Source organism: Rhea americana, unplaced genomic scaffold, assembly GCF_003343005.1.
Source record: "Rhea americana isolate MKP2758 unplaced genomic scaffold, rheAme1 scaffold_329, whole genome shotgun sequence".
In the NCBI taxonomy this organism is placed as follows: Eukaryota; Metazoa; Chordata; class Aves; order Rheiformes; family Rheidae; genus Rhea; species Rhea americana.
Genome location: NW_028186456.1, coordinates 118,628 through 138,600, shown reverse-complemented (window position 1 = coordinate 138,600; position 19,973 = coordinate 118,628). Strand labels below are relative to the sequence as shown.

General features: G+C 38.8%; 1 protein-coding gene across 1 annotated transcript in view; it reads left to right on the top strand.

Annotated features, from left to right (window-relative positions):
• PHEX (phosphate regulating endopeptidase X-linked) overlaps positions 1–19,973 on the top strand; it is a 104,058-nt gene that overhangs the window by 15,970 nt on the left and 68,115 nt on the right. The window contains exons 4-9 of the mRNA XM_085310869.1: positions 9,184–9,270; positions 10,337–10,563; positions 12,097–12,165; positions 13,587–13,703; positions 16,540–16,623; positions 16,895–17,040. Of these exons, the coding sequence (XP_085166995.1) occupies positions 9,184–9,270; positions 10,337–10,563; positions 12,097–12,165; positions 13,587–13,703; positions 16,540–16,623; positions 16,895–17,040 (730 nt within the window). The remainder of the gene's footprint in view (positions 1–9,183; positions 9,271–10,336; positions 10,564–12,096; positions 12,166–13,586; positions 13,704–16,539; positions 16,624–16,894; positions 17,041–19,973) is intronic.

Sequence of the window (19,973 nt, the reverse complement as noted above, 5' to 3'; positions counted from 1 at the left end):
AAAAAAAAAAAAAAAAAAAAGAATTTAACTACACTAGTAAGACTAGTGACACTAACTAGACTACTGAGTGGTTTTAGTAGTGAGGGAGTGCAAATTAAGCATTGAAACAGTGTATTCTTATTTTGGAATCCTAGAAACAAACTTTTATTTAAAAACAGCAATCACTTGCAGCAGACTCTATAAACAGAGTTTGGAAATGTGGGCTCCAGACTGTGTGTGTCAGACTGTCCACCAGACACCTGAACTAGGAACAAACATTGGAGCAAATAGCAGAAGTGGTTATTTGAAGTTAAAAAAAAAGAAAAAAGTCCTTATTATGGGGAGGTTTCAAAAAACAAATATTGCTGTCTACTGGCTGTTAACAGAGAAGATGGGTTGTACTATACACTGAACTTGTATAGTAGAAGAAATTCTTAAAAGGAAATTTGTGTTTAAGGCATAAAATAATTTAATGAATTAATATAGTCCTAAAACTACATACTTGAAAGCTAATTTTGGTTATGTTGGTATCAGAATAGAATTATAAATAGGTTTCTTTCCTCTCCAGTGAGCTTTGCCTTTATGGTGTCTTGCAGGCAGGTGAGAGCAGGCTCACCTGCAAGCAACTCTGAAATGAATGCAATTGTAGCTACATTAGTGCAGAAAACTGACCTGAGCTAATAAACCTGTTAAAAATTACAGGAATAAAGTTTAGCTGAAGTGCTAAACAGAAGTGCTTGCATTCTGAAGTAGAAGGTGACTGTGCGTTTACAGGATTGTACTTTGAAAGAACAGATTTAATTCTAAGAATAATTTAATCTTGGCTTGACCATACCTGGCTTGTTCCTGATAAATATGTACAGCATTGAAATGTCAGTTAGGTTTATTATTTCCTCTTAGAGCCTATATATCAAGTTATCCTCTTTTCAGAATTTGTAATCTGGATTGTCTGTGTTGCAGTCTTTCGGACTCACATTATCATGTAGTAAGTTGAAGAAGTTCCCATGGGTCAAGTAGTCATAACAGTGTTGTCCATAATTTTAGACACTGTGGCTAGTGTTTTTATTTGGAGGTAGAACATTATACTCCTCGTAGGCCTTGGTCCATAAAACTCACCACTGCCAGCTCTCCTCTTAAYCCCAGACTTTAAGGAAAAAAGAGAAAGTGGAAAAAAGATACATTAAATGAATGTCAGCTGATCCCAAACCATTTTGAAATAATCATTCTTGGAACAAGTCAGTTTACATGACCATAATTAAGATTGTACGTTTGTCTTTCTGTGACTTAGGTAACAGCAGTGTGGTTCTAAACACGCGCTCTCTCTCTCTCTCTCTCTTTTTTTTTTTTTTTTTGGTGTGTGTGTCATTTGCATCTTGACCAAGCTACTGCTGTGCAAGAAGAATCCATGAGTCATAATAAACTTGACTTCTTTAAATCTAGTGCACGGGGAGTTTGAAGAAATTGCAGCATCTTGATACATGTGTTTGGGTTCTATAACTTAGGATCGTTTATCAGGTGGCCCTTTTGACATAACTCTTTGCAAAATAAATCTGTAGTTTAAGAGTTAGATGCTCCTAGTGGGGACTAGATTAATCATAATTACATCACAGCTCAGGGACTCAGTCAGTGGCATTCTGTACACAAGTGTTTCGTGTTTTGCGTGGCCAGTGCTCAACAGACAAACATTTGCCACATGTACTTGTATTCTTTGGTGCATGCTTGCCCCCCTGTTGATGCACAAAGTCTACATCTGTTTCCTTCCCCTGTGGAGAAGACTTCGAGAGGAATAGTCACTGTCAATATATAACAGTGATTAAGTACTCTTTCTCCTCTGCTTTTAAGCTGAAATTCCTCACAGGAGATCCTTAAAACTTCCTGCTGCTGGCATCAGAAGATCTCATGTAGATTTCCAAAACATAATTGGGATTTTCCTTTCTTACAGAAGTATCACAAAATAATACTATCTTGGGAAGGACACAAAGCTTGTGACTGATAGCTGGAGAGGAGTGAACGTTTCTTTTAATTCTCATGAAACTGATAACCCAACCTCTATAGCAGGAGGAGGCTACAGAGAGGAGTGTGAAGAACAGAGTCTTTATTGCTTAAGCGTTGAAAGAGAAATCCACCCCATCTGTCGTTAGGTATTTTGCAAAGAAACTCCTTTTCTGCAGACAGAGTTCCTGGTCATCAGTCTCAGAAACTAAAGGTCACTGGGTCTCAGGAAATGATAAACATACACAAGGCAGTAAACACGGCTGCTAGCTGCTGCTACACAAACCTAAGGGGGAGTATGCTGTCACGTGGGACTTTCAAGGGGCTGATTGAGGACATGCCTGAAGAGTGTGTTCTGCCCTTGGCTGGGCGCGTGGCTAGTTATGAGTTTCAGAGCAGCCCTTGGGCGCCTTTCTGGATCTGCTGCTGCTTTCCCTAGTGATGCATGGCAAAATGCTTTGGAGTCTGAGGGATACTGAGCATCATCTGGGCAATGCTGAGCAACTCCCACCATTGCTGACGTTAATTGGAGTGAGGGACTTTCAGCAGCTCCAAAGGATCGGGCTGTTTGGATCAACTTCAGGAAGCCTTATGCTCGCAAAGGAGCACTGCTGAAATCAGTAGGACTCTGACATGATTTAGCTAAGGAGACATTAGCCCTCTGTGTCTCGCTGTCTTTATCTGTAACAATGGAAAACGTTGAATCTGTTTTGTTTCATGTGTCTATGAGCGTTTTGGGATCCTTATCCTAAATGTATAGAGTGTGATGCCAAGAGCAGCTGTAGATTATCTCCTGTGATCTGATGTGTATTAGAAATGATTACATTACCCATGTATTCAGCTCAGCAACTTGTGTTGGGATAAAATATGATTCACATATGGCTAAAGTTCATCTTTCAAAAAAGCATCGAGTTTTGAAGGTGTTGAGGGGGAGAGGATCCAATGTTCATTGATTGTTTGGCTCCAGTGGTTAATCACTGTAACTGCTGTATTGGTCTTCATCTTCTAACTGTAAGTTTTCCTTGTGCCTTTTTTCAAAAGACCGAAGTTCTTTTTGGCACCAGGCATTTTCTAATGGTGAGGTACTTGCATATACTTTAATCTCATCACCCTTCCACCATCTTCTGTGACTCAAAACAACCCATTTTTTAAATCTTTTTAAAGATTTAAATCTCTCACTTTTTAAAGTGGCTTTTTAAATCTCTCACTCTGTGGCATTTTTTTTTTGCACTTCTCAAACCACCACACCCAAAGAAAAACACAAATAATTGTGACATTTTTCTGCACCCTGTCCAGCTGTTCAGCACTGTTTTTATAATGCAGACCCAGAAGGGCAGGCAGTGTTCCAGCCTGTCTCACCAGCCTGTGTGCAACAATAAGATCAGCTCCCCACTTTGATACTTTTCTGGTTTTGCCATCCAAGACTGCTCTTTGCTCTAGCGCTGCCCTGGGAATTCACACTGAATTGCTTGTCTGCTTGGAGCTTTTCACTCCTTCAGTGTTACAACTTGCCAGGAAATGGGATGTCCCTTTGGGTTCTGCTGTAGCATTTCTTGTTTAAAGCCTGAATGTATTCCTGCTGGTATATTCACACATGCAGTGCTTTTTCTTCAATGTACAAGGCATTTAAAAATATTTCAAATAATCATCAGATATCACTGTACAAATGTTTGTTTGCATTTTCCACATATAGCAAATGTTTGTTAAAAGGATCAGAAAAAAAAATGAGTGAAAACAAAAAAATGCTACTATCTTCACTGGCACAATCTATTCTCCGTGTTTGTGGTTGTGAAGTACTTAAAACCTTAAACTGTCTCTCTAGAGCAATTAATAAGCTTAGCTAATCACATAGTTGAGTGCATTCCTGTGAGAGGCTATGTAGGTATAAAACTGCCTGATAGCACAGAATATTCAGTCCGCAGGTCAGAACTATAATAACTTAAATCTGTATTTTCAGTCAGAGTAAATGGAATACTTGTTGCTCTTTTCCACAGATCTGACYGTGCAAAACCTTTTCTATGCATTCTAGCTCAGACGGGGAAAGAAATACAGCATTTCTCAGTACTGTAAATAAAATTAGAGGTTTGAAAACTAAAGTGAAGTTGTGTAAGACAGTAGGCTGGAAAATCAACAAGGACTAGAAATGGAAAGTAAGGATTAAAGGTAGCATTTAGCCGCAGGAGTAATCTTAGCAAACTTAGAATAGCTAAATATGTGTGTGTGTGTGTATATATATATATACATAAAGACACAGACACACACACACACACAAAATAACAAAGCTCACTTTATGAAGTGAATTACTCTCAGTCTTTAACAACAGATGACTGTTATTTACAGTAGTGTAGTAAATCTCAGGTTTGTCTTTTTTTAGCCCTCTTGTTCTAGAAAAGCACTGTCTGAAGGCAACTTAATAAGAATCTTCCCTTTTTTCCCTTTCCTCCTCCCAGTTCCCCCTTCTGGCTGTGGCTTTTTTCCTTGACTGCTTGTCTGAGCACCTACAAGTCATACCACTGCCATGTCATTGCCAAATATGGCCAGATTTTTTATTAGTGATACTGGGCCTCTGTGCGAGAGCTGGGGAGAGCTGTGATCTAAGGCTGTCTGACCTAGATTGCTAGAAGTAAAAGAACTCTCCTTTGCAGTGGGAACCTCCCCTGCCCTCAGGCCCTTGGTAAAGAAAAGGAGCCATGAAGTGGTCTGCAACCTTAGGAGGTTTAAGATACCGTGAAAACCTTTAACTGGTTTCTGAACGTACAAGTGGCAGTTGCTTAATGAGGTGAAGTATGTTGTTTTAACTATTGCAGAGCAGAGTTACAGACAGATTTTGACACTCGCCATAACTGTGTTCTGTTTGACAACAGATGTAAATCTTGTGTTTGAGCATCCTTTGCACACAGAAAGATGCCTTTGATCCCTTAAAAAAATAAAAATCCTATGGAATTAATTTGAAACTGAAGGGAACAAAAGATGTGACTGAAGAACAGGAGTTGCTTTGCTATAACAGCCATCCAAACTTGTACTTTATATTTGGCTAGATAGTCAGATTCTTAAGCTACTGTAACTTAGCAAATTGCTGCATGGCAAATAAGCCATGCTTACTTTAAATTGCTTTGAATAAGCAATTCACAGCAAAAGCTGTGAATTGTGATTGCTGCTGATCACTTTGATCATGCATACTGATCATGATTTCAATAATCATGGAAAGATCTTGTGCTCTTTCCATGCTTAGCTCTGACATTTAACTGGGGGGTAACAAATGGCCTATTGCTTCTAAATCTTTTTATATCATAAGAGATATGTTTCACAGTCCAAAGCATTCGTCCCTTAAAAATTCTTATTTAAAGATTGAGCTAAAAGATGCTGACAGAAGCTGGATAATATTTCTCTCATAACCAGTGAATCTGGTGAAAAATTTGTTTTTATTTAAAATTGTTTATAGATTCAAGCTGAATTCAGTTAACAGTTGGAATCCTGAAGTAGGAGATTACTTTGGGAAGCTGGAGCTTTTCATTTAGAAACATTTTTTTTTCATTCAAAAAATAGTCTGAATTCCAATTAAAAAAAAAGTTGCAGGAAAGACAAAACCCACTGTCCATATTACTGCTGAGTGAGTTGCTTTAGTTAAGCCTGCATGCCCTAACTTGGCTGTGCTTTTTTATTCCAGGCACTAGGCTTAAAAATCTTTTAGACTCAACTTCTCAACACTCACACAACTACATATGCTCTCCCAGCTAGGAGTGATGGCAGTCACCTGGAATGGCAGAGTAGAGATCTAAATAGTAGTTGAGTATTTTGTCAGGATGTTACCTGACCTGTGGCAGCCCTTCTCCTCCTTTTCCTTAGAAGGCTCCATAGGTATTGCTTTCAATTTAGTATAGAAACAGAAAATATCTGAAGCCATTAAAACTATATAAGTTGGAAAGACATTTTCCCCACACAGCTATCCTGAGAGATTTTGTCAGAGGTGCTGGGTTAGCCTGTGGGATACCAGCTGGCATTTTCCACTGATGCAATTGAGAACCTGAAAGGCCGTGTAAGACACAAGAGCTGTAGCAGGACTCAGATAGCACCTTTCTGCACTGCTGAGTGTGGGGTGCTGCTGAGGAAGGTCTGTCCAACTTGCAGAGGTCCCTCGGAGAGCAGCAAACTCAAATCCAGTGCAGAGCTTTGCATGTACAGACACTCGATGTAAGGTACCCTCATAGGGGGGCTGCAGCCCGTGCAGAGCAGTCTGCTACCATGGCTGGCTGCTTGCACTACCTCACCTTGCTAATTTAAAGCTGGCTTTATTTATCTACACTAGTTACTATCACAGCAGTGATTTCCTTTCCATGGATATCTCAACCTGTAGATAGATTAGTTGATTATCCATACTCTTGATTGCTATACAGCTCTTGTCTCTTCTTGCTGTTCCTTAAGAAGCCTAATACTCAAGGGCATGTAAGATAAGTATCTTTTGTAAGTTAAGTTGGAGCATTTCTAAACCTTCTCTTTGGATTTTAATTAGCCAATGCAGAGAGCAAATATATCTGATCAGTGTTCCAGATCTAAGCTTCTAAAATTTTGTGGAAAGTTGGAGCTAAGGCTGAGAAACCTCCTTAATCTAAAGAATATTCAAAGACCATATCCCTCATTTCAGTGCCCAGAATAGGATTCAACCATCTTATTAAGGCTTTCAGGTATGGACAGTGAATTTTACATAATCAGAATCAAGGATTTTTTTTTCATAAATTAATTCCAAGCAAATTGGCAGCGGATACTATCTACATCACTCTCTGTAATAATGCAAGGAGTGTTACAGCTTCATTCTGTAGCTGAACAAGGTGATTCAATGGGAAAACACCAGGTCTGACTTTAATAGGGCTTTATGCGGGTGTATTCCTAAAGTTGATTTTATTTTATTCGATCTCATCCATTGTATCTCTCCTGAGTTTCAGCTAGGCTTTAGGTATTGAATTTTATTAGCTTGAAATTTCATGGCTGTGCAGCTCACTGGCAAGGAACAGAAGTTATCGCAATGACTTTAGCTGACATGTATTTTTTCATCCTTAGTTTTATGTAGGTTTGATTTATTATTGCTTTTAAAATTTCATTCTTAAAACATGAACAGATCTGATTATTCTGTTCAGAACTGTGCATGCTGGTGTCAGTGATTGGTATTATATTGTGTTTAAGAAGCTGAGAAATATTAAGAATTTGAGGATGTCAAGCCAAAGGTGCTGTGAATCCTGTCCAGTAGTAGATTTATGGAAAGTCTTATCCATAACTGAAACAGAATGATCTCATTGCATTTCTGAAAGATGCAAGCACATGAGGATTTTTTCTGAGAGAGAAASGGAAGTGGAGGGAGAGAATGAGTGGCATTTGTTCATCGCCAAGGTATTATGTGACTAATAAATAGTTTGATATCAGCAATATGGTTGAAGAAATGACCATAGTTTGGTTCATCTGTAGTGTCTTGTTGCACTACTCCTTACTGGAGCTGGCAGAGAACTGTTTTGCCACTGTAGGTACTTTTATGCTCTCTCCCTCCCTTGAGTGAGGTGCTTAGATGGGCATGGGTAAGGAACAATTGAAATGTGCTGTACGGCAAGTTGTTTAAGGTGCTGTGTAAATCCTGGGAAATAAGTGTCTTTTAAATCCTACCTTTAGTGGTCAGCTCCTAATACTGAGGGAGGTAGTTTAAACAGACCTTTTTCAGCTCTAGAATTTAGCTGCACCACTAAGCTGTACTTTTGCCTCCTGTAAGAGATAGTGCTGGAGAAAAAATGGTGAGTTATTGGAAAGGACAGGGGCTAGAGAGCAAGCAGCCGCCCCTAGTTGTGAAGGGGAGTGCTGCTCTTGGATGGCAAATGCAGTCAACTCTTCATTACTCAACATAACCGCCAGCCAACTTAGGCGAAGAGGAATAACAGTGCATTGACACCTGAGTAGGCTTCTTGTGGAAGTGGTTTGTTTTTGCCATGGCAGGTGCTATGAAATCCCATTGACCCTCTGCTGATTTTGGCATGCTACCAGAACACCAGCACTATGCTTCCTTTTACCCTGTGAGCGGGACATACTGCTTAGCTCTGGCATAGTATAACACAGGGCCAGTCTGTGCTGTGCTTGTGCTTGTAAACCCTCTTGAAATCCAGAACCCTAGGGAGTATGATGTGGAGAAGATGCTCTTGAAGTTTTTTGAGGTCTCTTAGCTCTGGCTGAGCACCCAGTGGGAGGGATTTAGGGTGGTTCCTGCAAAGCCACTCTGCAGGCTTCCCAGTAACAGCAATGCAATGGTATGAGACATGAGCAAGTTCTGCACAAAGACAGGCCAGGTCAGGCAGGGTTTGCTGGTCCTGTTTCCTTTCTGTGTGCAAGTGCTGTCCTACTTCCTTGGTCATAGAATGGTTCATGCTGTGCTATACCTGAGGTGACAGACCTCGCTGAGCTCAGCTGGCTCTGCATTTAGCCATAGTGGATGCGTCTGCAGCTGCCTTATGGCTAATTTACAGACTAGGGAAAACGGCTCAAAGCAGCTGAGAGCTGACTGCTTAGATACAGATACACATTGCGTATTTCCCTTCTGTAATGTAATACAATAAATACAAGATTTGTAGAGAGAGGGGATAGATGGGGAAAAACTAAGGTGGCTTTCAGGCACAAAGGGAGCTGGTACCTATAGTGAAAGGGTTATAATATAGTTGTTCCAATAGTAGTTTGACATTTGGCCCTCTGTATCATTTACAAGACTGAGGTTGTTGTGTGTTTTCCAGACAACAGATGAGCTCCCCAATGCTTGCAGCCACAACAGAGCTGGTGCAAGTGAACCTCAGTAGTCTTGCTCCTGGGATCCTGTCACCTCCTTGCCTGGATCTTAATTTCACAATGTGCCTGCACCAGAGGCTAAGCCACTTGAAGGAATTCCTGCCCTCCATTCTGGCTATGATTCCCACCCTAGTCCCACAGTTTCCAGTCCCCTCAGTTTGATGACATAGCTGTTTATAAAGATGGCAATAAACCATATCAGTCAACCTGCTTTACAAGAAAACATTCTGTGTGAGGGTGGAAGAAAATGAAAATGCCTCCTATGTTTGTGTTACTACTTAAGAAAATACATGTAGTACCTCATCCTTAATTACCTAAGCGCTAAGAGTAAAGCAAACACTGAGGCAGGCAAATAGTACTTACATTTTTCCAAGGTATTGAAAGAATGTCCCTTTTTTTCAGCATTGCTTGAGAAACCTATCAGCAAAAGACGGGATAGTGAAGCTGTACAGAAGGCCAAGATCCTTTACGCCTCCTGTATGAATGAGCGTAAGTGTTCTGCTTTGAGAGGGACAGCTGTGTGTTACCTGTATTTGTAAAGACAGGCTCTTTTGCTCTCCAATGAACTTGCTGAAGCTCCATGCAGGTGCACAGGCTTTGCCTATTGGAATTCAACTGAATGCAGAAGGTCCTGTGTCCATTTCTGAAGTCACCTACCAAGACTAAGGTACATTAAAGCACAAGAAGCAAATTTTATAGAGAGGTCTGCATGTCAGGGAACTGTGGAAAGTTACTTACCTGTACAAAAGGATACTAAAACCTTGTCTTGGGAGATATTGCCTGATAAGTCAGAGGAGCCTGGTTTTTTTGGCGCCTCTGATGGAAATTTCACAGTCATGTTGTGTCTGTGAACCTGGGGCTGTTAACACTCATCCCTGCAGAAATGTTATGAAGAAAGGAATTTAAATAAAGTTAGGGGGGTGCAAGCTGAGTGTCAAACTACTCAGGACTAGACACTCTATAGCCACGTCCACGCAACAGTCTTCCTGAGCTCACAAGCATTGCTGCAAGGTAATGTACGCTAGCTTGGACATGACACCATGTTAACATAGCTGTGTAGGGGAAATCTGAGTGCTGGAGGAGTAGATTTTGTCTGTATCGTTTGTCCTTCTAGATCTCTTTCAGAATTTCTTTATGCAGGAAAGAAATGAAGCTTTTTCTTCCAGCATGGTCTGAACCTGACTGTTAACAATTTGGATGACCTGCCCCACAGTCTTGGTGATCAGATGCTGACCCCTCTAGCTTTGCACACAGTAACCCCTTCTCAGAACCAGTTAAGTCTCTATACTGGTTTAGAAGCAATGAATACTTTTTTTCATTCCTTTCCTTCCTTTTTTTAAAAGACATGGGTTTGCCCTGTATTCCTTGATCCAGATAAGCTGTGACAGGACTTTCCTGCTTCTCTGTTCCCGAGTAGACCAGAGGCATTAGGTTTCAGCTGTTGTGTTTTGTCTAGCCTGGAAATCGATCAGTACCAGTAAATCTTTGTGCCCCCTGCGGCTGCTTCTGGATTTGAATTGTCTGGAAAGTAATTGTTGTCACTTGGATATTTCAGATAAAATTGAAAAAGCTGATGTGAAACCATTGTTAAGTATTCTGAAGCATTCACCTTTCCGCTGGCCTGTGCTGGAATCGAACATTGGACCTGAAGGACTGTGGTCAGAAAGGAGATTTAGCTTAGTCCAAACCCTGGCAACTCTTCGTGGTCAATACAGTAACTCTGTCTTTATCCGTTTATATGTGGCTGCTGATGACAAGATGTCCAATCAATACATTCTGAAGGTACAATACAATATATCCAATAGGCTCCTTTTCATGATATTTTGTGATCTCATTTTTTTWAAATGTGTTCAGGAATGTTTACATTTAAATTGTTGCTAATATCTACTGACTTATAGATGTATGTAAGTTCCAATTTAGGGGAATTTAGAAGAACAAGATACCAAATTCTTTTGAAGAATATTTGTGTACAGGCTATTTTCTCCTGTCAAATGGCCAAAAAGGTCAAATATGTTCCATGTCAAAAAACATCTAGGGTCTGTGTGTGTAAAAATGAGAGGTTGATATCCATTCCTGGATGGGTTCTGGATATGTTCCATGTCAAAAAATGTCTAGGGTCTGTGTGTGTAAAAATGAGAGGTTGATATCCATTCCTAGATAGGTTCTGGATAATGCTTATGACTCATCTGTTGTATGAAGAATGTTTTTTGTCTGTGAAGATGAAGAATTGTTTATTGATAACAGATATTTTGAACCTGARATACCTTAAAACACAGAGGTGTCTCCTGAGTACTGAAGTCAATGGCAAATTTCTTATGTTAAGAAAGTAATTCTGCTAGGATGCTGTTTGGGTCTTGTTTGAATTGCTTTGACTTGAGATTTCTTTCAAAAAACTGAAAGAGTAGAATCAGGAGAGGAAATATTTAGGTCTTTCTTGGACATTTCAATCCAAGTCACCTCCCAGTGGTGGTCTCTTGAAAATGAATTCCTAGTAATATCTTTGCTCAATATGCTTAGTAGTACTTAAGAATTAGGTATCTAAGTAAATAAATACACAGTTCAGTATAAATACTGAATTTGTACACAGTGTGAATAACTATGTTCCTTAGAGTAATCTGCTGTTGTTAATTTAATTAAAAACTTGATTTTCAGTAGGCATCTGCCAGCCAGTATTCCACTTYGTCAACATTTTAGCAAATTCTCAGGATTGCAGATGTACTGTGAAGTATTTCAGACTACTCGTGAGAATAGCTCTATTGCAAAATTCCTTTTTCCTTGTTCAGCATTTCCAGATCATGAATGGATCAGGAAAAAAAAGAGAAGGTCCAAATAAAACTTTGTTCTGAATTCAGCATGATCTTTGTTCCTGAGAGCTGAAGAAGTTGGTTGTTTTTTTTTGTTTGTTTCTTGTATTTGTGTTTTCTTAGTTTCAACTGGTTGTCAAATCCGACTCTTAAGACAGGAAAATGTGGMTTAGAAATGTGGCTTGGTCAAATTATCTGAGATTTGCTACTGCCAGGACACACATCAGCAAAACATAAGAGTATATTCTTTCCACTTTAACATGCTGAGAAGAGTGATATTATTTTTTTTCAAATAATTAGAGTTACACTGATCACTGCTATTCTTCTGTTAATGAATGATTTGTGTTATTTTGTTTGTAGTACATTTTAAAGCATCTCATTTGAGATTCTAGTTGTATTTATTTAGGTGAGTTCCTATAAATGCAGAAATATGAAATAGGCTGTAGGCTTTAGATTTAAGAAATACTAATGAATTTAATTATTAAATACTTTTTCCTGTTATTTTTAATAGCTAGATCAAGCAAGCCTATCTCTCGCATCTCGAGAGGATTATCTAGAAAACACCACAGAAGCTAAATCTGTAAGTATTTATTAACTTGAATTCCATATAATCATTTTCTGCTCAGCAGTGTGGGTTTCCCCCCCCCTTCATTGTTGCTTTTAGTTTGTTGAGCTCCATACTGAGAATGGGTTGTGGTTTGTTTCTTTTTATATTTTTCAGGATATTTGCTATTAGAAAATACCACCACCACAAGCACTCTTGCAAAGTTTCTCACATCAGCATACTTTTTTTTGTGAGATTTGGTTTGGCTCAGTTGGGCCAGAAGTCTGAACATATTTCAAGTACCATTGCAGATCACTATCATCAAATCAACTTGAACTGACTTAACTAAGGGAACAAGAACAGATTAAGGGAACAATCAACAGATTAAGTGCTCATTTCCTGTTCTTCCCCCCCTCTCTTTATGATTTCTCAGTGCTCTGCTATAGCTTATCAGTAAGTTTCTTGCCACTTTTCAGTGAACAACAGTCGTGAACCGATGATGTTTGCCAAAGGGTTTTAGGGTATATATCAATATYTGACAATGGCAATATCTTTTTCCCCTGCACTTGGGGAAGAATTATCTAGCACAGATACCCCAAGGCTCAAAGAAAATAACCACTCAGATTTTTGTGGGAGACTAGCCATTGCTATTAAGATTTTTATAGTTTAGGTTCCCTTTTGTGTTCCCTGAGAAGTTAGAAGTTTTCTAGCTACATCCATCTGATTAGATGATGCCAGAATATGAAGAACTGTATCCTCTAAGAGATAAAAACTGGTAATGTATTAGAATATATTTTTGCTCTTGGTGGACTGTGTGACTGTAGGATTCAATAAAAAGCAATATGATCACTCTGAACCCTCTGAAATATAATGCCAAAGGGGATGTACTGTGCGCATAGTTACTGTATCATTACATATAGTATGTTTTGCTAACACTTTTGTATTCACAGGCTAAATTATACTTTATTACGATAGCCAGGAGAAAATCAGAGCACTGTATTAAATACACATTTGTAGTGCTGTGGCAGGGATATAGGAGGAAGAAAGAGGTCAAAGGAGTGTAACTTTATTTCCCTATCCTCTCAGCCAGTAAACTTACAGATGTATGTAGGTACTTCTTCAGTCCTGCACTGATCAAAGTACGAGTTTGCATAAAGTATTTGCGTACACACATCCATGATGTCTAATGATGTGTGTTTTCAGTCTAATCCAGAAGTGCTCAGTAAACCACAGCACATATTTCTGTCTTTCCTGCACACTATATTTATGAGGTTATTTCCCATTTTCCGCTTGATGAAAAAGCAGGCACGCAAGGTAAGGAAAGTATTACTTTGATCTGGTTTCACAGGCCTAAAAGTATTCTGTTCCTTACTGTATCTGTGCACTTGTGGCCTTCTGCTACAGCTGTGTTCAAGAGCAAATCCAGTGGTCATTTCACTCTCTTTTTGTCTTTACAGTACCGAGATGCCTTTTTGCAGTTCATGGTTGATACAGCAGTGCTTCTGGGTGCAAATGCTTCACGAGCAGAGTCTGATATGAAATCAGTTCTAAGACTGGAAATTAAAATAGCTGAGGTTGGTGATTTTCTTATGAGGAATTGAAGCTAGCTTTAAAAACAAAGTGCAATCCTGTTGCAAAGTTGCAAAATAGAAAGTCATTATATTAATGGCCTAAGCAAAATTTTTTGGAAAGACAAGGAAAAGACTGGAACCTATTGAAAAAGGAGGAGTAAAAAGCCCAAAACAGAATAATCTTCCTTCATTACTTAATTGCAAAAGTCATTGTTTTATTCTAGGGGGAGAAAAAGCCCTAACTAAACTAACCAAATACATGTGGTCCTTTGAAATGTTAGAATTAATTCTGAATTTGGGCAGAATTTGAGTCCCTGTTGTGCAGCTGATGCTACATGACTATCTTTTCAAGAAGCAGACTGTGTTAATTCTCTGAGGCACAGACTAAAAGTAGTACAAGACTGATGTACGACATTGGCACTTCCGAATGAAAGGACAGTGATTTCAACAGTACCACAGTTAGTTCCTAAACTGCTTTCTCGGGGCAGACTGGAGGAGAAAACAAGAAACTCCAAGAATTTTAATTTATGGGACCAAGCTGACTTTCGTAAAGCTAAAGCAGATTTATATCTGGCACTCAGTGTCTGACTGATTTACTCAGCCATATTTTTGGCCCTTTGTGGAGTTTAATTTAGGACCGTTGCAGACCAAAAAAGCATTTCTGCTTCCCAATATGCATGTGTTAATACCTCTGCTGCAGGAATCCTGCTCCTGGGAGTTGAAAATCYGCTAATGTTTCTACTTTTCCCAAAGCTGGAGAGAAGCTTTTCCCTCAGTGCTGAAATGAACAGAAGTTGAGCATACTTGACACTGATATGCAGAATTGTCAGCTGAGGATTTCTCTGTATCATCAGGGAAAGAAACTATCTTTCCTACTGTCCCCTGTGAAATGCTGGGTCTGCTGTTACTGGAGAAGGGTGTTGTTCAGGACGGGCGATGCAGTGGAAGAATGACTCTTGTCTGGGTTMTGCTTTTGGCATTGAAAGGAGGAAAGGCAGTAGTACTTTTTAATGGTGGCTGTGCAGAATTGAGGGCTGTCCACAGCAGATCAGTGTGTTTTCATCTCTCTCTACTGAAAGCAGAAGTAAAATTTTGTCAAACCTCTACATAAAGCCCAATATTCAGCTTCAATTATTTAGCATCACAGTCAACTGTATAACCTGTCTGGTACTAACGGATAAATACTTCTTTGTGATCCAGTAGACTGAAAAAACAGGAAATGTTTGTTCTGTTTTAACAATGGGATAAGAAGATGCATTGCTACCTCTGGTAGCTCTAGTGTTTTGTTTGGCAAATGTTTTAGAGAGCTTTAATCCACAGATCTAGTGTATATGTGAAGTGCCATATAAAATGACATGGATCATGTAGCAGTCCTCCATGTTAGCAGTGCATATCTTTATGAAACAAGTCATACTGGCTCACAGTTACCTAATTTCCCTTTGGTATGAATAATCCCTCTAAAATATATTCACACATTAGGCATAAGTCCAGGGATATGGAATGGTATGTGATTCCTAATGAGCACAATGGATTATATAAACATCTTAGTGTGATTTCAAGACAGACCGTCCTGTTTGTTGTCACTTGGACTTTTACTGTCCCCCATGTTCCTTTGTATTCATTTGAAATGAGGGCACATAAGGGAAGACTTGTGTGCCAACTCAGGAAGAGAGACAGCAGGAATAAGGGAAGATGCTGTGGACAYAAGGAGTGGCATATTTGGGTAGATGTTGTTGTGTACAAGAAAGATTTCAGGTAAATTTGAATTACTGGAGGAAGTGGGCAAATTTTGGAAGAGGAAAGGAACAAGTGGGTTTGAGAAGAGTTTAAAGATTTGTCAGATAAATGTGATTTGCAGAAAGGGAGAAGAAAGTCATATTTTTTCTGTATGGCTTAAGCAATAGTAAAACCGCAGATGTTTACTGTAGAAATTTTGTTGGAAAACTGCCAATTGTCTGGTTAGTCTGGTGTCAACCTCTTCATCTTGTTTAAACTGTCCAGTGTAAAGCGTGTTGTGTAGAATTTACCTTAGAGCTGGGCTGGAATTGCCATCAGGAATTCTTGTATCTCTTGAGCAGTGAGAAAATTTTGAGCTGTATCTAGTATTTGGTCTGTTTCTCTATTATGGACCAAACTGCCATCTTAGAATCTGAATATCSTTTGTCATTTATAAATGAACCTGCTTTATATTTTGAATTTCTTTTGCTGTGTCCTTGGACACATTGGCGTTGCAATTGCCAATGGTCTGAGTCCTCTGCTCACACAGAAGAGAGGCGTCTTGGGGAATGCTTTAGCTCATTTATGGCTTATATACGCCAGTTTCCTGCTATGGAAATCAGCAAAGGGGCAAAAGGGGGAGAAAAGGGAGTGAAACTGGGGCTATTCTCCTAGATGAGGTCGGACCATAGCAGGGTGTATGTTCAAATTCAAGAGATGAAATGTATTCCCAGCATCTCCATTTCAGATTTGATCTTTAGTGCTATATAGTTTTGAGTTAGTTTCTATTTGCAGTGACAGTATGAATCATTATTAATGGATTAAATGTGTTCTCTCAGGAATCCACAAGCATTTCTTCAGATCAATTTAGCTCTGATTATACCAATGTGTTCAAAGTAGACATGTGGCTAATTAAATACCCTGGAAATGAGCTAAACTGACAGTGAACGATGTTCCACCTCTTCTAGTTAATTGCCATCTTCAGAAAGATAGTGTCATTAATGCTTGGAAAATGAGTGGTGAGATAGTTTACACTAGGGTTGTGATGGACAGTGATGATGTAAGAGTGGATCCTTGGAAGATGATCCTTGTTTTCATTGCTTTATTTTTTTTTCCTCTCCAGATCATGATTCCATATGAGAATCGGACCAGTGAGGTGATGTACAACAAAATGAATATATCAGAGCTTAGTACCATGATTCCACAGGTTAGTTGGGGATAATGACACATAATTAAAATTGGTTTTAGTGTGCAGAGAGCAGCATTTTAAAGGAATAACACTGGAATGTGTGTTATCAGTTATAGCATCTGTTCTTTAAATACAGTTGCAACTTTACTGAAGTTTGAAAACAATTGTAATGACAAAGTGTTATAGTTCCTAATTTTTAGGAAGCCATTAGTCTAAAACATGTGAGCTAATTAATATACCATTTTTTCTTCATAAACTGCTTTAACCAACCTTTTCTTTGTCATTTCAGTTTGACTGGCTGGGATACATCAAGAAGGTGATTGACACTAGACTCTACCCTGAGCTTAAAGATATAGGCCCTTCAGAAAATGTGATTGTCCGTGTTCCCCAGTACTTCAAAGATTTATTCAGGATACTAGAAAATGAAAGGAAAAAGTAAGGATCCTATGATGGTTTCACCCTTATTTATGAAACAACATCAAATGCTGAACACTTTCTGGGTTTTTCAGGTGCCCCAAATGTTCTTGGAATTGAGGTTTTATTTAGACAAAAGATCTGCTTAATTTAAGCTATTATCCTCTGTGTAGTAAAAACACCTTTCAAGCATCTTTTTAACCTGAAAGAAAACAGAGGTTGCAGTAAAGCTACTCTTTGCAGATGGACTCAACCTCTCATACTTGTGAAGATTTAGGTCTTGTATCTTGTGAAATCATTTACTTCTATAGAATATAGTTGTAAAATGCAAGTAACTCAGATTAGACTTACTAGACACATGCTTTGCACAGGGAAACAAGACAGCTGTGGGCAAGGTGGTGAAAAAGTATATGTGAAGATGATGCCGCATTTGGAAACACCTGTGATGATAACATCTAAGTGGTGTCTGTGACATTTTGCTCTCTGCTAATGTGTGTTGCAGAGCTTTTTAAAAATGCTGGGATATTGTCTCCAAAAAATCATTCTTTATTTGTTGTATGGTATGGTCACAACTAGATTTATGTTTTATAAAAAAAAGAATAATTCAGAAACATTGTTCTTAYATTGTTGTTCTATGCCTCCAAAGACAGAATGTTTACATGAATTCATAGTACTTGTAAAAATGACAAGCAGATCAAACAGTAATAAAAATAAAAATGGCTGTTTGTTCTGCCTCCAGATCATCAAACAGCCTTATTTGGTAAAATTCAGACAAATATCTGAATAAGGTGCTACCACTTTCATTCTACTGAAGAAAGTCTTCTGAATGGGCTGACATGCCYGTGCCTTGTATTTCAAAGTTAGATAAATCAATGGGGATAAAACGATTATTTAGAGGATCAACAGAGAATAATTATTCCCTGTGTAAAAATACACATCCATGCAAATATGTTCTATAACCACAAAATAAACACCTTGAGACCTTTTCTATTAGGGTCTTATCTAAGGAAAAAAGTTGGTTCTAACTGTTAAAGAGCAGATAACCCAGCCTGTGTGTGATGGCAGAGGGAGGCTGGAGACATGATCTGCAAGAATGGCCATGTCCCTCTTCAGGGAAGCTCAGGATCAGCTTCCTGGTCACTTCCCAAAGGGTGGGGAGAATAGGCAAAACCACTGTCCAATTTCCAGTATATTCAGGCAGTGTATCTTATAGCTGATAAGGGTTTATGTGAGCCAACATTATAGATATGTTTTGCTCAGTCTCACCCTAAGGTAGTTGCATCATAAAATGTTTGAAACAGCAAATAATAGAATGCTAAGCTAAACCCAAGTAGACTCCAAGTTCTTGTATGTAAAATCCATCCAAAGAGTCACTGCATGATAACAAAGGTCATGTTTATCTATTAGCTGATAATGTTCATTAATTAAAATGTCATAGTTTGCTGCAGAAGTAACCAAGTATCCGGTTTGAGAAAATTAGGAAATCTTATTAATGCAAACCCCTAACAATGAAGCCTTAGCATTTGCCTCTAGGGTAAGTTCTGAAGGCTTAACAATGACCTTTTCTTATGGGTAATCCCATTTGTAATTCTCCATATGACGTTTAAAAGGTTAAATTAAAGCAAACAACATGAATTTGATTTGTTATAGTAAATATTTCTACAAATAAATTCCTAGTGAAGCATTCCAAAGTCTTAGACTTGCTTCAGTGATTAGAATATGAATTAATTTATGAATCTCTTCAGGAGATTCAACATCATCAGGAAAGGCAATTGAATATTTGGAGCTGTTACTATGGATTTAAATACACTTTTACTTTGACTGAGTTCATATTCTTTTCAGTYACAAAGCTTGTATTCCTAAATTTTACTTTTATTCCAGTGCCTTTTGTGCCTGCCTTCCCAGATGAGCACCCTGCTGGCATAGGTGCTATTCAAATGTGGAACAAAAAGATGGTTCCCACCATAGTGATCGACCAATCCACTTGGGGAAGTTTGTTTCAGGAGGAGGGAAGAATGAAGTGAAAATTAAGTCTAGCTGCAGAAACAGTTCTCTATGATGGAAGTGTCAAGTCATGAGGTCTAATATCGACATACTAAAGAGTGTTCCCTCAAAGAACCTGCTAAACAATTTTGAATCATGGAAGTGTTACTAGGAAATAGCATATAAGCAAAGTGCAAAGTGAATTTCATAGGAGCTGCCTGTTTTTTACTGGACAATACCTCTGAATATAATCAAGTTTCTACATTAAGCTTGAAATGTGTGGCTGCAATATGGTGCAGAAGTAATCTGGACTATCTCAAATTCCAAAGCTAGGGCATAGCTGTGAGCCTAGCCCAGGAGCAGGACACTCTGTTGCAGGCCACCCAAGAAGCTAAGTATCTAGCCTTCATGAAGCCTGGGCTAGCTAGTTTTAAGTCACTTCAGGAATTCAGCGCTGAAGTAATTCACACCTTCTTTGTAAAAAGTCTTCAGTGATTTCTTCAGTGTACTGACTAAGTTTTACTGGAGTCTATATCTATTACAGGAAAAAAAAAAGTATTGTGGAGAAAYAGATGTAGCTCTGATATAAATAAAATAATAGCATAGCTGCATCATAGCCATGCCCTGCCTTTTATTTCTGTTCCCAGTTACCTGTGTGCTGGTGTGTTACAGCAGAGCAATAAATAGGATACAGTAGAAGTGTGTCCTTGTTACAGAGGTCTTTGCAGCTGTCATAGGGAACAGTTTTGCAGTTCTTGTGAATATCAGAATGAATAACTGGTTTTCTGATGCTGATTTTTCTGCATCTTTGCAGTATGGGGCAAGTAACATAGATGTACCARTCTAGAAGTACACTGCAATTTCTGCAGTATAATGAAGAAGCTTTTTCTGGAAGGGGATAGTGGTACTGGATTTCCTCACTAATCCTCACTTGCCTCTGAAAAAATTAGTTGGAGTACTAAGTTAGAATT